Raw genomic sequence first — 17186 nt, 5'->3', positions numbered from 1 at the left:
CGACAAGTAATTATGAACGAAGGAAGCAGAATAGGCCCCGAACTTCCTTCATTCGTCCATTGCCTACCATGCACGTTCAGTAAGAGGAAACACGTTTCCGTCGACTACGAGACGTCTGTGATGACATTGTTAATATCAAGACGATGCCGGCTCAGTTTTTTAAAGTGTTCATATGGTTAAGATTCTTTGGAAAAAGGCAGGTGTAAGAAAAAGGGAGTGGCTTGTGTAGCACCGGCCATGACCGGATCAACCCACCCCAAATTCTTTGCTGGTCAGAAAGATGGGTGGAACGGTGGGACACGACGTGTGCCTTAGTCACCAACGCCTGAACGGCGACCGACCGCACAGGACCAATTTGAGGACGCAACCATCCAGATTCAGCATATGCCATCATAGATCGGCCGGCATACTAGTACCTTCTGCTCCAAGGATGCGCGTGACGTGGATCCTTCTTCCTTTCCTCCATTGCTGCTGGAAGGAAGGAAGGAGAAAAACTTTGGGGGGTCAGAGTCGGACCACGCCGCCACCACCACCACCACCGGGAACACCAAAACCGCAAGCATTTCCTTCCTGCCTTCTCCCTCCCTCCAATTCTTTTCCTTCTTTAATTAATTAATTAATCCCCCGCGGCCGCTCCCTCCCTGCGTGTCCTGCTCTGCTCGCTCCCCCTCCCTCCCCCATCGCCGATTTAACCACCAGCAGCCGGCAGCGGCAAGCTACGGGAGCAGAGAGGGGCAGATTCCGCCGCCAAAGATCTCGCCTTCCCCCCCCCCCCCCCCCCCCCCACCCCCTTCCCGAATTTCGCCGCCGGCCAGAGGCGGCGCCGCGCGGCGCGGGCGGTACCGCTCGCCCCCTTCCCGGGCCATCACTTGGTAAGCCTCCCTCCCCTCCCCTCCCCCGATTGCCTCCTTCCTTTCGTGGTTCTCGGCGGGATTAGGGGCCGCGGATCTTGGCTTTGGAGCTTGCGCGCGCGCGCAATTCAGTTCAGTTGCTTTCCTCTGCTTTCTACCTCCCCGCGCCACCAATTTGGTTTAGTTATACCGGCAGTTCCTACTCCTAGATACCCGTGTTGTTTAGTCGCGCTGGTGGTTTCTCGTGTTCGTAGCCGGCATATCTCGAGGGCAAAACAGAGTGGGTGCTACTATCTTTGTCCATCTGCGGCTAATGCTCTGTGTATTATATACTTATATGATATAAAGAAGCTTGCTAGTACATAGTACTTCATTTACCCGTCTCTCTGGGAGAATTGTACTAGGGAAAGTAGTTTCCTCCTTTTAAAGCTAGATTTGCTCCATAATAATGTCTGATTAAGAGCCTTTTTTTAGTCTCCAGTAATGATTGCCATTGCCTGCTGTCCCTTTCCCATGGAATCTATGTGCTTAATGTGTTCCTGCAGTTTGTCTACTTGTACTTTCTTTTTTGCTCTTTTGTCTCTCCATACAATTTCCCCTCTAGGGATTCGTTTATATATTGCATATGGGATGGATGGAGGGATGCTTGTTAGATTACTGCCGTTGCCCATTTTGCCACATGATACTAATGATTCACCCACCCTTTTAGATGTCTGCATTTGCAAGTTCCTGCTGCTTTTCTCAAAGCGTCCTATGCAGTAAGACAATCTTACGCATTAAGTATATAATGGCCACTACATTTTGGAAGAGAATTGACTGAGTGAGCAACCATACAAGGGTCTCGGTAGGTGCCGCATAAGTGACTCAAGTATCTACATGTTTCAGTGTGGAGCTTCTGAGTTAATTTGTAGGATATCATGCCAACATGGTCAGGGAACCTGCTTATTTGGTGGCTGTGCTCTACTATTAGCTTTGAAGGGTAGATACTCTTCATAACTTCTCGGATTCCCTTCTTTCTTTTCGCAAAGTGCTCTACTATTAGCTTTGAAGGCAGAAAAGAAGTACCTTTACATTCATTGTAGATCATCTCTCTTCACTAGCACATCCACATGATTAACACCACGGCGCTAGGTGGTTGACAACTACTCTGCGCTGAGTCCCTCCTTGCACCACAATCTATTTCTTTTCTTTACAGCAGCATAGTCGACCTATTTATATATCCTTGCACTGCTGCTGCTTCACAATGTCCATAACCAGCTTGGCAGTTTTGCTTCCGACCTTCATCTGTTCCATGGCGGATTAGCATCTTTAGTTGCCATGCTTGAGTTGGATGCATGATTTAGGTTATCCAGCTAGGTGGCATATCAAGGGTTCGTTGTAAGATTCATTATTAGAAGCCTATGTAGGAATGGGATGCATTAGGAATAGGAGTCCACGCCAAGGGAGGATAAGAAGCAGGATAGGTACATCCAAGTGGCCTTGGTCGACAGATCACTCTGATTTTGCGATATTTGTTCTGTCAATATCTGCCTAAACAATTACATAATTCTCCTGTTTGGGTTAGCCAGATTTGTTTTTTGTTCTCTGTAAATTCCTAGATTTATTTTGGCATCTGCAATATGGATGGTTTCAGTTACTTGTTCTATTCGTAGACGTGAACTTGTGGTCTTATGAAGATTTTAGGGGAAAATTGTAGGGAAAGTTTCATTCTTTTAGAGCCATCTTTGCTTGATAATGTCTTCAGTAAGAGTAGTTTTTGTCTCCGGTAATGATTGCCTCTCCATCCCTTCTCTATGGAATCTACTAATGTCGTGTGCAGTTTGCTCCTTCAGTTTGTCTACCTGTACGTTTTCTGTCTCCATTTGTCTCTGCATCCACATGGCCATATGGAATACCATTGTCATATTTTGTGAAATGATATAAAGATTCACCTCTGAGGATGTAAGCGTTCGGAAAAGTGCAATGCATTCTTAGAAATCATCCTATGCAGAAAGACAGTCATATTTATTTACTATAGGCCCACTTTATTTCGGAACAGAATTGAATAAGTGAGCAATCCTTGAAGGTCTCGGTAGGTTCTGTAAAGTGACTAAGTATTTACAGGATTTAGTGTAAAGCTGTGCGGTGATTTGTAGGGTAGCATGCCAATATGGTGAGGGTACTATGTGATATTTTGTGGCTGTCACAGTATTACAGAGAATACACTGCGTAACTTGTATGATTCACTCAAGCACCAAAGTACAATAAATTAGCTTGATCTTTTTGGTAGAGAGGAAAAGAGGCACATTTAATTCCTTTACCAGTTGTTTGCCACCCTATGTCTACTTTGTAGTTTGTGACTTCTTTCAGAAGTTAGTTTTAATATTGCTGTTCTGCACTTGTATCGCCATTTTGTCAGATTTTCACAATTATTTCTTTATGCAGATCTGGTGGCACAGTTCTGGAATTTTCACTGTGGTTGCTTTCATTAGGAGTATGAACTATCACTGACTTGGGGAGCAGTATTTTTATGGGAAGAGAAAAGCTGCATAAGCAGCCCTCTGGTCGTCTGATTGAATCCCTTAAAATGGAGAGGGTTAGGACTATTCTGACTCATAGATACCCATACCCACATGAGCACTCCAGACATTTCATGATCGCTGTGATTGTTGGTTGGCTTTTCCTCCTTTCATCGGACAACTTACAAACCCTTATAATGAAATTGGACAAGAATTTTAAATGGTGGTCGATGTATGCCTGTTTGATTGGTTTCTTCTATTTCTTCTCATCACCGTTTATTAGGAAGACTATCAAGCCAAACTATTCGAACTTTAGCCGTTGGTAAGCAATCTCTGGAGTCTGTGAAAAGATAATTTCGAGTAAAACAAGATGTATTAGTTCCCTGAGGCTGTTTCTGAATGCAGGTATGTTGCTTGGATATTCTTGGCAGCACTATACCATCTCCCTAGTTTTCAGTCAATGGGGTTGGATTTGAGGATGAATCTTTCCCTCTTCCTCACTATTTATATTTCCTCTCTAGTTTTCTTGATCGTCTTCCACGTCATATTTCTTGGACTCTGGTATTTGGGTCTTGTTTCTCGCATGGCAGAGAAAAAGCCAGAGATGCTTACTATAATCCAAAATTGCGCAGTAAGTTTCTTGGCATACAATGATTCAAGTGTCGTGTTTCGATTATCTTCTTCAGATACTTGTGATTTACCTAAGATCTGCATTTTCTGTCACATCACAGGTGATAAGTATAGCTTGCTGCGTGTTCTACAGCCACTGTGGTAACAGGACTCTTTCAAGGGATAAATCAATTGATCGTAGAACTGCTAGCTGGGTTGCATTTTCACTGTGGAGAAAGCAAAATGAGGACAACACACTGATTTCAAAGCTATTGCGTATGCATAAGTTTAAAGACCAGATTTGCTCATCCTGGTTTGCTCCGGTTGGCTCTGCCAGTGATTATCCACTTCTCTCGAAGTGGGCCATTTATGGAGAAGTTAGTACACTTCACCTTCTGTTTGTCATTGGACATCTCTTCTATTTATTTGCTGTTTTGTTTTTAACTTGTATATTTGCTCCAGTTAGCTTCCAATGGATCCGAACACTCCAACATAATTTCACCTGTCTACTCTTTGTGGGCCACATTCATTGGTCTTTACATGGCCAATTATGTCGTGGAGCGGTCAACTGGGTATGTCGAATGTCTGAGCACATCCATCTGGTAGTTAGATTTTTAATCATGTATTATGAACAACCGAACAGATAAGTTTGTATTCTGTCATCTTATCAAAGAACTTATGATGATGACAAGGAAAATGCGATATATTTGTCATGGTTTCATCTAAGCAGAACTATACATATGTGAATTTCAACCTTCACACCCCCTCAACAAAATGCCATGGTTATCGGAGAGCCTTGGAAAAATCTAAAGGGGCTGCATTCAGTTAATTACCTTAATGAATATATACTTTAGTGAAAATAACATGATGTGAGTGGGTAAAATATCCTCAGGTCATTACTTACTGGGTAGTTAGGAGTTAGGAGTTGCACATGATGATGACCACTTCATTTGTCTTTTTTCACGTGTTTGCATGATATTATCTAGCAGATATAAAAATAGGCCATAAAAAAGGTGCTCAATATAACTGTAAAATGGCCTGAATAAACTGCACATCCTTGGTTTGTTCGTTCAGTGTTGGACTAATTTATTCTCCTTGTTTCCTTGAATTGTTGTATAGATGGGCTCTAACTCATCCTTTAACAATTTCGGAGTATGAGAATCTGAAGAAACTGTTGAAACCAGATTTTGAGGACATGGTTCCTTGGTACTCTGGGTATGTTAGTGGTCTATCCATAAGCCCTTATCCACTTGGGTATGTTGTAAAAATGTCTGACTATTTGTTGGTATGTTCTGCAGGACCTCAACAGATTTGTTCAAAACCGTTTTCGACCTCATGATATCCGTGACACTCTTTGTTGGTAGATTTGACATGCGTATGATGCAGGTACATGACCTGTGATTTGAAGCTTCAGTCCTCATTTTGGTTTAGCTTTTTTGTTTCCTTCAGTTTTATCTTGTCTCAGAATACCCTCCTTCCTAGAATTTTGTTCTTCTCTAAATGGCTTTCACATAGTTACTATTTCAGTTCCTAGTTGAGCCTATTGTTCTGTTAAAACAAATGACATATTTTTTTTCTAACCCAACCAGGCTGCTATGAACAAAACTCCAGATGAATCTAAGGGCAGCGACCTTTTATATGACCATCTTGATGGAAAAGACGAACTTTGGTTTGACTTCATTGCAGATACCGGCGATGGTGGCAACTCTACATATGCTATAGCACGCTTACTTGCTCAACCTTCTTTAGTCGTAAAATCTGATGATTCCAGGCTTATATTTCCCCGTGGAGAACTACTACTTATTGGTGGAGACCTCGCGTATGCTGCATACTTTGACCCTTTACATCATCAGAAGTTTTCAGTTCATGTTTGCTGATTTATGACTAGTAAATGTTTTGCTTGTCATATGCTAGTTTATCACAAGTTGCATTCCATACATGGATGATGCCATCTATTAATTGTTTTTGCGAGCTTGCTATATTAGATTTTCATTTTCCCATATTGATCTTGGAATAAGCTCTTCAAAAAGATGTTGATTTTTTTCCTTTCTTTTGCAGATATCCAAATCCATGCTCATTTACATACGAGCGGCGTTTTTTCTGTCCTTTTGAGTATGCTCTCCAGCCTCCTGCTTGGTACACGCCTGATCATATAGCACTGGAAAAACCTGAACTTCCTCTTGGAGTTTCTGAGCTCAGGCAGTATAGCGGACCACAATGTTTTATGATTCCTGGAAACCATGGTAAATAGTACCTACCTGTGATCTGCATTGTACTTCATGTTTTATGACAATTCATGTCCCTGTCTTCTTCCCCATCAGTAATTTTTTTTTTTGCTAATGATGTCTTGGCATGGGAGAAGTTACACTGTATATTTCTAATGCATTATTGTGAATGGGAATGCAAATAAAAGTGACAAAAGCTGCACTGTTTTCGAGCAGATTGGTTTGATGGACTGAACACATTCATGAGGTATATCTGTCATAAGAGCTGGCTTGGTGGGTGGTTTTTACCCCAGAAGAGGAGTTATTTTGCATTAAAGCTTCCCAACGGGTGGTGGGTATTTGGTCTTGATCAAGCTCTACATGGTGACATCGATGTGTACCAGTTCAAGTTTTTTGCAGAATTATGTCAACAGAAGGTAATACATCCTTTCATCTGCACTCTGTCAGAACATTATTTTTTATCAGATGCTATAGCTATCATTTGTTAGTTTGATGATTCAATAGTAATATACCAGTAGATAAAATTGAAACATAAAATTGTGATAACTGTTAGTAGATCTTTTTTATCTTAAGCAGAAGGCAACACATATGTTTGTTATTGTGCATTAAGATTGCCGCATGTTCTGTTTCATGGTGACCAGCATTAATCGAATTTATGCAGGTGGGAGAACATGATTCTGTAATTCTTATAACTCATGAGCCAAATTGGCTTCTCGATTGGTACTGGAGTGATAAAACTGGAAAAAATGTAACATATTTAATACGCGAGTACCTCAAGGGAAGATGTAAACTGCGGATGGCTGGTGACCTGCACCATTATATGCGGCATTCTTGCATGGAGACCAAAGAACCAGTGCATGTACAACACTTACTTGTAAATGGTTGTGGTGGAGCCTTTTTGCATCCAACACATGTCTTCGAGAATTTCAAGGAATGCTATGGGAACAAGTATGAAACAAAGGCTGTATATCCTTCTTATGAAGATTCTAGCAAGGTAAGGTTGACTCTTACATTTGTATATCTTTCTTTGAGTTTATTATTATGTAACAGAGTTGTTCTTGGAATAGGCTTACTTGTTGCCAACTGACTGCTATCTTTTGTTTGTCCATCTAGATTGCACTTGGTAATATTTTAAAATTCCGAAGGAAAAACTGGCAATTTGATGTCATTGGTGGTTTTGTGTATTTCGTGTTGGTCTTCTCAATGTTTCCACAGGTGAGAAACTAGATTATAGTTCTTAACTGTATAGTTAAGAAATTATTGTTCTATTATTTAATGGTTCTCATATCTACAAATGTTAAGTTAGGAACTGCATCAAAATTATTGTCCCTCGATGGAGTAATTGGCCTAACATTGCAAGCTTCCTTGTTGGTATACGAGTTGGTCAATGATTACGCTGTCTTACTTAGCATTGACATTCAACATGCCCTGAAATATTTCGTTATCCATTGTATGGCTATCTATTTTTTGTGTTAATTTATTAAGATATAATAAAATCAGGGTTTTACTCATATGGTTAGATCATTCTGATTTTCCAAGCCTTAACTCATTGGGCGCCTTAACATATTGCCAGACTTTATGAAATTGTATTGTCCCATAGGGTTTTGTACATTTTTGATAATTGTCTGTAGCTCTCTGTACAAGTAAATTATGCTCCATCAAAATTATGCTCGCCCAGATGATGAACGTGCATGGTCCATAAAAAGCTACGCACACTGGGGACACAAATATTTAGTTGTACTTGTTACAGTAGTGCTTATGTTTCTTAATTTCTATCTTTTGTGGTCTGATGTACGTATGATGTTCTTCTTCAGTGTGATTCGTTTCGTATCTTACATGAAGACTCTTGGGATGGCCGTGTGAATAGTTTCTTCAATGCAACGTGGAATGCTATTTTTGAGATTCTCGAGCATTCTTATGTATCTCTAGCTGGTGTTCTTGCTCTGTTGACGGTATCATTTTTCTTTGTACCCACAAAACTATCACGTAAAAGACGAGCTTTGCTTGGTTTTCTTCATGCTACTGCTCATATAACTTCGGCAGTACTACTGATGCTGCTTATGGAACTGGGTATTGAGATATGCATACGCAACCATCTGTTAGCGACATCAGGTTTGTGTTCCGTATTTCCTTCTGTGTGCATCATTGCGCGATTACCATGTTATGTTGTCGTCTTGAATCCTTAAAGTTATGAATTAATAATCCTAGATTCCTTTTTCGTTTAAGAAGGCTGAGGGTTTCACCACATCTTTCGTAGCAGTCAGATTCCTTTGTAGGGATTTGGAGAAAATAGTACTGCTTGTTGTTTTGCATCACCTCTCACGTGTGTTTCAAGAATAATGTAGACAGCCGCATTGTCTGTTGACACAGTTGTTCACTTCCGATGCTGTTCTCCATGTTTTACTAATTCCTTGCATGAGTGTTCCTTTTTCTACTACTCTCGCTGTTGCCCCTATGTAAAAATTTGTTGGATTACTTGTTTACAGGCTATCACACTCTCTATGAATGGTACCGTCAGGCGGAAAGTGAACATTTCCCTGATCCCACGGGGCTTCGCGCTCGTCTGGAACAATGGACTTTTGGGCTTTATCCAGCGTGTATCAAGTACCTTATGTCTGCCTTCGACATCCCAGAGGTTATCCTTTGAACCTTACAAAGACAACTTCTTCTGATGGGCTTTACCATTCTTGACTGCCATTTGCCCTTTCAGGTTATGGCAGTAACTAGAAGCACAATCTGCAGAAAAGGAATAGAGTCTCTCCCTCGGGGAGGCGCCATCATCTACTATGTGTCCGTCTTTCTGTACTTTTGGGTCTTGTCAACACCGGTTGTGTCGATGGTGTTTGGGAGCTACTTGTACGTGTGCATAAACTGGTTCCATATCCACTTCGACGAGGCCTTCTCCTCCCTGCGAATAGCAAATTATAAGGCGTTCACACGGTTCCACATAAAAAAGAACGGAGACCTTGAGGTCTTCACCCTGGCTGTGGATAAGGTAATCTATCTGCTAGTTTGACTTACTAGTTACTAGCACCATCACTCTGCATGATTCTGGTTGCATTCACTATCTTTAATTGTGTCGACTCCTACCTAGTTATAATGTCTGATATGGTTAGTTTAGCTCTCCAAGCTTGCCATTTCCTGTGTCGATGCGAGGCGTGTCTCATGTTTGTTGTCAATTACCAGGTGCCTAAAGAGTGGATGCTGGATCCAGACTGGGATATGGAGCCCAAGGAGCCATTGCAGATGAGCCACACCAGAAGGTTCCCGAGCAAATGGCGAGCCGGGTCCGGATGGTCGGATCCGACCAGTGTAGTTCGGGTTGTCGACCAGTTTGTCATTCCACGAACACCGGTAGATCCTCTTTCGCCAGACTCTGCTTCGTGACCGACTTACCAGGCCACGCTGTTGTAAACTTGTATTGTAAAGTTGTAGTTTATCTTGTGCCATCTTCTTGGGAGAGGCTGTACATAGTATATAACAAGGTACAAGGTAGAAAAAGTTTTAAGAGAAACGAAAATGTGGAATCAGTAGGAGGGAGGAATGGTGTATATCTGTTCTGGAATGAAGACTTAACTGGCCAACACATGGTCTGAAGATGAAGAGATAACAATTGTCTATCAGCAACTGCACAAATTGTATGCGCGCCTCAACTTAAAAAAAATGAAGATGAAGACTAATTGACCTTAAGAATCTTAGGAACATGATCGAGTTCCATATATGGACCAGAGGGCGTGAAAGTCATAAAATAAAACCTAGTACAAAATTTAACTGGCCAAGTTTTAGCATTTTTAGTTGGAATGACGAGGGGGTGAATAGTCCTATCAAATAAAATATACTTCATCTTTTACATGGTCAATTTTGCTACAGTTGGTAGAATCCAACTTAAATGATGAGGATTCTTCTAGGGTCACTATCAAATCACATCTTATGAATGCCAGTTCTAGTCTTGCTAACACTATAAGTCGTGCGTCTATGGTTGGCGATTTGCGTCTAGATTTCACCTCACGGCTTTTACCACAGAAGCTTGATTCAGCCTTGTTGGAGTCGTTGCGCACGGACCAATTATTGCCACATTGTTTGTTGTATTCAGATTCATAACGTTTAGATCAAGTGTGAACTTTTTTGTAGGTGCACCTTCATACGGTGATCTTGTTTGCTGATTACCTCCGTCGAATTTGCTACACGGAGTTTTTATGCATTGATGTAATATTTCGATTCATGCAAGGGACGAATACATGTTCATCTTGTATGTAGCACACGAGTCAGGTGGAAAATTTCCCAAATTCCAAACTTGGCTAGAGAAATAGGAGTGATGATGATTTTCTTACAGTAGGTGCAATCCTTTTTTTTTTTTTTTTGCCTTCTCACGAAAAGTGCACAACGCTCCTCACACAAAGGTGGCGGCTAGCAACGACATCACCGCCATGGAAACTCGGTTCTTCATACAATGTGTACTCTCTTTCTATGTAGTTCTTTGTTCGTGCATCCTAGTAACAACATTACAACGATGGAGCAGGGACGCATTTAGGGGGGGACGAAGGGGGGGGGGGGGGCTAGACCCCCCCCTAAAAATTGATTTTTATACTATGATTATTATTGTTGCATTAAAAAAATTTCACTTTATATGAACTTTGCCCCTTCCATGAACAAACTTGCCCCCTCTACGTATGAATGCTGGCTACGTCCCTGCGATGGAGTAAGTCCCTCCAGCCTCCTCACCGTCTCAACGATGTTCATATTCCATCTGATATGCTTTGTGTGAAGATCTAGATATTTTTTTATCTACCGGTACATACACAACAACATTTCTCTTTTTCAACAGAAGAAGGAAACTAAAATTAACCTTCATTGGTGTAAAACCCCGCATTGAAGACCCGAAATACATACACCTAATTCCTGCAGAATTGCCAAATGCAATTAATGGATGTGCCCCATGTATCAATGAAGCATACATTGCCCTCACCACCGACTACGTTTACATAATAGGGGCTCATGTATAAATGCATACTAGGATCTAATCCGGCTCGCAACACGGATATAAAGCAAGGCATACATACACAAACCAAACAAGGGATTGCCATTGCCTATGTGAATAGTTAGTTATAAATCAACCATACCCCTAGTTAGCTATGTCTAATGGGATTGGAAGGCGATGGGACTCGGATTGTGTTAGGAGTGACATCGTTGTAGGTTTTTAACTGATAGCCATGCACTTGGACTTACAGAGGCATATGTTCTTAGTGGCTGCTTTGCGCTACGCATGACAAATATGCATGTTTTTAGTGACATCCATATATGCAGTTGTTTAGTTTGTCGGTCATATCGAGTTACCAACACACATCAGGTGGATTTCCTAGTTTTCAGCTCATGATGACAACAAACTAGAAGGGATTGAGCCAAGCCGGAAATTGTTTGCTCTACATTTCCTGAAATCTAAAATCTGCCCCGAACGGAAATCTTAATAATCTTTTATATTTAAGCCCACTTCATGTTTGTTTTCTCGTCAAAGCATTCACTTCGGTCATTATGATGGAGATCTGATGTCAAATGGTCCTTTGAATTTGTGAAACAGTTTATTTTAAGTATTCCTGGTTATGGTAGTTGACAATTGTTTTACTCCCCAAACATTATTCTAACTTATAATTTTTAGTGTGAGATGCAGCATCTCCTGTACGTATTTATTTTTTAGTGTGACATGCAGCCTAAGCTACAGATATTGCCTTGACCAAGTTTCACTAAGTTTTCCTAGTTTCATTGCCTCATGTGAAACACATCATGCACATATGGGGAAAGATGAACAAGTCATTTACTTGATCATGAGTACCATGTACAAAATACGCAAGAATAAAAATGGTGCAGTAGAATGGATATTTAATTGTTAATATGAAGAAACAAATGTTTACCTCATGTTGCCAACAATACTGTGTAGCATTAGAGACACCTATGATGGCTCTAAGAAAGTGCAAACTGATTCCATACATTTTCCTCCAAAACACATAATATCACAAAAAGTATTATGTTTTTCATCTATGTATACTTCGAGACACAACATGTTACTACTGTAAGAACTAGATAAGAAAAATCGCGGGTCCCCATTATGCTATACACCACATGTTACCATCGTTACACCAATAAGCCTCAATGGTATGACTCCAACTGGAATGGTGAGAATTGAAGATTCTTCTTATCCTATTGCACCCACTTTTGGTGTTCACGCCAGATTTCACTTCCAATTTCACCTTAGGATTTTTATCACATAAGCTTGATTTAGCCTTCCAGAGTCATCATTCTTGTCATTTCTAAGCTTGTCAAGTGTAGTTTTTGCCTCACGCATGGTATACAGATGAACTGTAATTTCTCAATAGGCACAACACTTACATATGTTTGATCTTGTTTGCTAATTATCTCCATCGAATTTGCTACATTAATTTTTTCAGCATTGGTATTATTTGGTTCTGTTTTGCACTAATATTTTGATCATACTAGGGGCATAGACTTGTTCATCTTGCATGTAACATGTGTTGAAAATATGCCCTAGAGGCAATAATAAATTGGGTATTATTATATTTCCTTGTTCATGATAATCATTTATTATCCATGTTAGAATTGTATTGATTGGAAACTCAAATACATGTGTGGATACCTAGACAACACATTGTCCGTAGTGAGCCTCTAGTCGACTAGCTCATTGATCAAAGATGGTCAAGGTTTCCTGGCCATAGGCAAGTGTTGTCACTTGATAATGGGATCACATCATTAGGAGAATGATGTGATGTACAAGACTCAAACTATAAACGTAGCATATGATCGTGTCAGTTTATTGTTACTGTTTTTCTGCATGTCAATGTATCTGTTTCTATGACCATGAGATCATGCAACTCCCGGAGGCCGGAGGAATACCTTGTGTGCATCAAACGTCGCAACGTTACTAGGTGACTATAAAGGTGCTCTACAGGTATCTCCAAAGGTGTTTGTTGGGTTGGCATGAATCAAGACTGGGATTTGCCACTCCGTGTGACGGAGAGGTATCTCGTGGCCCACTCGGTAATACAACATCACAACAAGCCTTGCAAGCAATGTGACTAAGGAGTTAGTTACGGGATCTTGTATTACGGAACGAGTAAAGAGACTTGCCGGTAACGAGATTGAACTAGGTATGGAGATACCGACGATCAAATCTCGGGTAAGTAACATACCGAAGGACAAAGGGAACAACATACATGATTAACTGTATCCATGACATAGAGGTTCAATCGATAGAGATCTTCGCAGAATATGTAGGAGCCAATATGGACATCCAAGTCCCGCTATTGGTTATTGACCGGGGAGTTTCTCAGGTCATGTCTGCATAGTTCTCGAACCCACAGGGTCTGCACACTTAAGGTTTGGTGACGTTTCAGTATTATTGAGTTATGTGTGTTTGGTAACCAAAAGTTGTTCGGAGTCCCATATGAGATCCCGGACATCACAAGGAGCTCCAGAATGGTCCGGAGGTAAAGATTGATATATAATAAAGTGGGTTTTGAACTCCGGAAAAGTTTCGGGCATTTTCGGCAGCGTACCTGGAGTGACGAATGGGTTCCGGGGGTCCACCAGGTGGGCCCACCCACCCCAAAGGGTCTCATGGGCTGTGGGAGGACGTGGACAAGCCCTTAGTGGACTGGCCAAAGCCTCCACTAAAGCCCAAGGCGGATTGGAGGTGGGAAGGAAAGAAACCCAAAGGTGGAAAAGGTGGAAAGGGTTTCCAAGTGGAGAGGAGGAATCCTACTCCTAGTAGGATTGGATTAGGACTACTCCACCTCCAATTTCGGCAAAACCTTGAGGGTTTGAGGCTGCCTCCTCCCCTCCCTCCCTCCTATATATACTAGAGGTTTTAGAGGTGAGGGCTAACCCTAATTGCCACATGCTCCCTCTACTTCTCTCTAGATCTGTTTCTCCTCTAGTCTAATTCGGCGGTGCTTAGGCGAAGCCTGCTGGATTAGTTCACCACCACCACCATCACGTCGCCGTGTTGGAGAACTCTTCTACCTCTCCGCCCCTCTTGCTGGATCAAGAAGGCGGGGATCGTCATCGAGTTGTACGTGTGCTGGAGAACTCTTCTACCTCTGTCGATTTTTTTTCTCAACGACATCGTCGATGGTCTGGAAGGAGAGGATTATGGCTCCGGTGATCGAACAATGGAAGAGGAAGGACATTATCATGATGTCTTCGGTGACTGCTGAATCCCGGAGGAAGGAAACCATGATGACGGCTCCGGTGACCGAACGGAGTAGGGAGCTATTGAAAAGTCCGGATCGAGGCAAACATCGATAACGAGACGAGGCCCGAAGAGAAGGTTGGGAAAGGATCAAAAGTTCACGATCACAGCACTCGCGGACGATGGCCTACCGGTTGAACCCAAGCGGACCAAGGACACATTTTCTACTAAGTGCGGAGCTATTATGAGGGACAACATCCCGATCAGCATCAAGCAATGGAATACACCTAAGGGCGATGACATCGTCCCTGAAGGTGATTATGTCACTGATAGGCAGAAAGATGATCTTTGGACCGCGCTGAAGGAAAATTTCACCCTACCACCAGAGGAGGATCCGAATAAGCCAGTTATAGAGCCACTGGTCAAGGCGTGTGCTCTTAAGAAGATGGCAAATCTATTCAGGAGGTGGTAGAATGAGTTGAAAACAAAGTTTGTCGACAAAGGGAAGACTCCAGAATTCGTCGGCCGATTTGAGAAGATGAGAGATCACTGGCCCGCATTTGTGGCCTACAAGACATTGGACAAGAGTAAGAAAATGTCAAAGAGAAACAAGAACAATGCTGCAAAGAAGCAGTATCACCATCACACGGGGTCAGGTGGCTACCTCTAAGGCCATCCGTTGTGGGACAAAGCTCAGAATGACCTGATTGCTAAAGGGGTCCAACCACAGACATGGAACTGGCCAGACCCTTCAAGGAATTGGTTCTTCGGGGTTGGGGGAGCTTTGGACCCTGAAACAGGGAAGTGTTGTTGGACGGACGAGCAACTTGCAACACCCATCAACAAGCTTCAGAAGTGTATCACCGCAGCGCAGGAAGGGACGTTCTTTCCCGACAGAGAGAAGGACGAGCTGACTGAGGCCCTAGGGAATGCTGAGCATCCTGGACGAACACGAGGCACACCAGGCTCCGTTCCGTGGAAGGTTGGGTTTCCCGACGCAGCCGGTTATAGAAGCCGAGAGAGAAAGAGGAAAGCGGAGCTGAGCGACATGCAGAAGATCAATGCAAGACTAGAAATTCTAGAGGAACTTGAGAGCCAACGAGCTGCCGACCAACCATCTGAGCGGCACGAAACTACCCCAGAAGTTACCCCGCCATCTCAGCGGAGAAGCAGCATAGCTTTCACGGAGCTCGTTCATCCTGACTTCACGACACCTAGCTACCCCGTGGATACTATCACGGAGGCTCAACATTGCGATCTTATGACAAAATGCCGGAACCTCACTTTCAAGGCCGCTATCGGTTCTGTTGCACCTCCTCAACCGAACGGAACTTTTCACTGCCTTCTGATTCCACATGGCTTTGCTGTTGTGATGGTGGATGAAGTAATGGAGGGATTTGAGGAGCTCGAGCTTGACGACCCTACAGGTGAAGGGGAGAATAAGCTGGTTCATGCTGTGAGGAGTACATGTCTATGGTCGAAGGAGTACATCAAGCTTCCAAATTGGACGCCTCCTCATCCTCCTCCTCCGACAAGTGATCAGGGCACTCCTCATCCTGCTCCGACGAGTGATCAGGGCACTCCTCATCCTCCTCCGACGAGTGATCAGGGCACTCCGCCTCCTTCTTCGGCTCCTCCTCCGGCGCGTGAGGGCACTCCGCCTCCTTCTTCGACTCCTTCTCCGGCGCATCGGAGCAGTCCGCCTCCTTCTTCGGCTCCTCCTCCGGCGCGTTGGAGCACTCCACCTCCTTCTTCGGCTCCTCCTCCAGCGCGTCGGAGCAGTCTGCCTCCTTCGGCTCCTCCTTAGGCGCGTCATAGCAGTCCTCCTCCTTCGGCTCCTCATCAGGCACGTCGGAGCAGTCCTCCTCAGGCGCGTCGGAGCAGTCCGCCTCCTTCGCAACGGCGGAAGATAGACGTCGTCGCCGCTCCGCCAAAAATTACCCAAGTAAGAAAGATGTCGCCTCCTCCTCCTTCTCTCAAGCGGAAGACAGACTTCGCCGCCACTATGGCGGCTAGCAGTGATGCAATGTTAGCAAAACGAAGAAGTGAGAAAACAATTCCCCAGCTCGGCCAACAAGAGAAGCAATTGTGCCCCCGCTCAAGGTGTCTAGCGATATCGTCGTCACTAATGATTCGGGGTTGCTGCCCGGTACCAATCCTGGTGATTACATGAACGATTCATTAATTTTTGAGATAGCTGAGGTAACAAATAAAGAAACATATGAATACATGCTCGGGAAGCCTCTCGTCAAACCTGGTCATCCTCCTCTAACACCGAGGATGCACGAATTGTATGAGTGGTACATGAACATCTTCAAGGACACTGGAAAAGACGCTATCTATATGAGAGTGAAAAAAGATCACAATTTCATTGGAACTTCAGTGCTGCTTGTTCAGTTTGAGGAGTTATTTCAGTTATACAATCAACTAGCCCTCGACAAACAACTTCTGACTTCCTACTGTTTGTAAGTATTACTTCTATAGTTAAGTCTCTAGCTCAGCTCGTTCATTGCATGTATATATAATTATCCTCACTATATATATTATGCAGATTGAAGATCGTCGAATTAAAAAAAGCAGGAATCTTAGACGTTGGGTTCGTTAGCCCAGAAGCCGTAAATGTATTGTCGGTACGAAATGAAACCAAAGAGACCGAGGTTAGCTTGCTAAAGTCGTTGCTTGCAAATCAAAACAAAAGGGAAATACTCTTTCCTTACAACTTCAAGTGAGTGTTGCTGTCTTCTCTGTATACTCGGTTTCGCTTACTCGAGGTTAAGTAAATGTAATTGATGAGTTATATATG

At 42.9% G+C, this 17186-nt stretch overlaps 1 protein-coding gene across 3 annotated transcripts; it reads left to right on the top strand.

Moving 5' to 3' along the window:
* The first annotated feature begins 423 nt into the window (after nucleotides 1-423).
* Nucleotides 424-9786, top strand: LOC123452036. 3 transcript variants are annotated; one of them, XM_045128612.1, is made up of 16 exons: nucleotides 424-872; nucleotides 3276-3671; nucleotides 3755-3980; nucleotides 4081-4335; nucleotides 4421-4530; nucleotides 5078-5173; nucleotides 5257-5344; nucleotides 5548-5777; nucleotides 6017-6201; nucleotides 6400-6599; nucleotides 6845-7177; nucleotides 7297-7398; nucleotides 7998-8295; nucleotides 8670-8818; nucleotides 8894-9178; nucleotides 9370-9786. In XM_045128612.1, exons 2-16 carry the CDS (start codon nucleotides 3361-3363, stop codon nucleotides 9568-9570), a joined length of 3069 nt encoding a protein of 1022 aa, XP_044984547.1. In that variant the 5' UTR covers nucleotides 424-872; nucleotides 3276-3360; the 3' UTR covers nucleotides 9571-9786. The 3 variants fall into 3 exon arrangements, with proteins under 3 accessions (XP_044984547.1, XP_044984548.1, XP_044984549.1); XM_045128613.1 differs by lacking the exon at nucleotides 424-872 and adding an exon at nucleotides 1763-1830; XM_045128614.1 differs by lacking the exon at nucleotides 424-872 and adding an exon at nucleotides 2883-2899.
* The last annotated feature ends 7400 nt before the right edge of the window (nucleotides 9787-17186 follow it).

This window comes from Hordeum vulgare, chromosome 5H, assembly GCF_904849725.1.
Source record: "Hordeum vulgare subsp. vulgare chromosome 5H, MorexV3_pseudomolecules_assembly, whole genome shotgun sequence".
NCBI classification, from domain to species: Eukaryota; Viridiplantae; Streptophyta; class Magnoliopsida; order Poales; family Poaceae; genus Hordeum; species Hordeum vulgare.
Note: the sequence above shows the minus strand (reverse complement) of the source record. Positions and strands in the feature narration are given on the sequence as shown.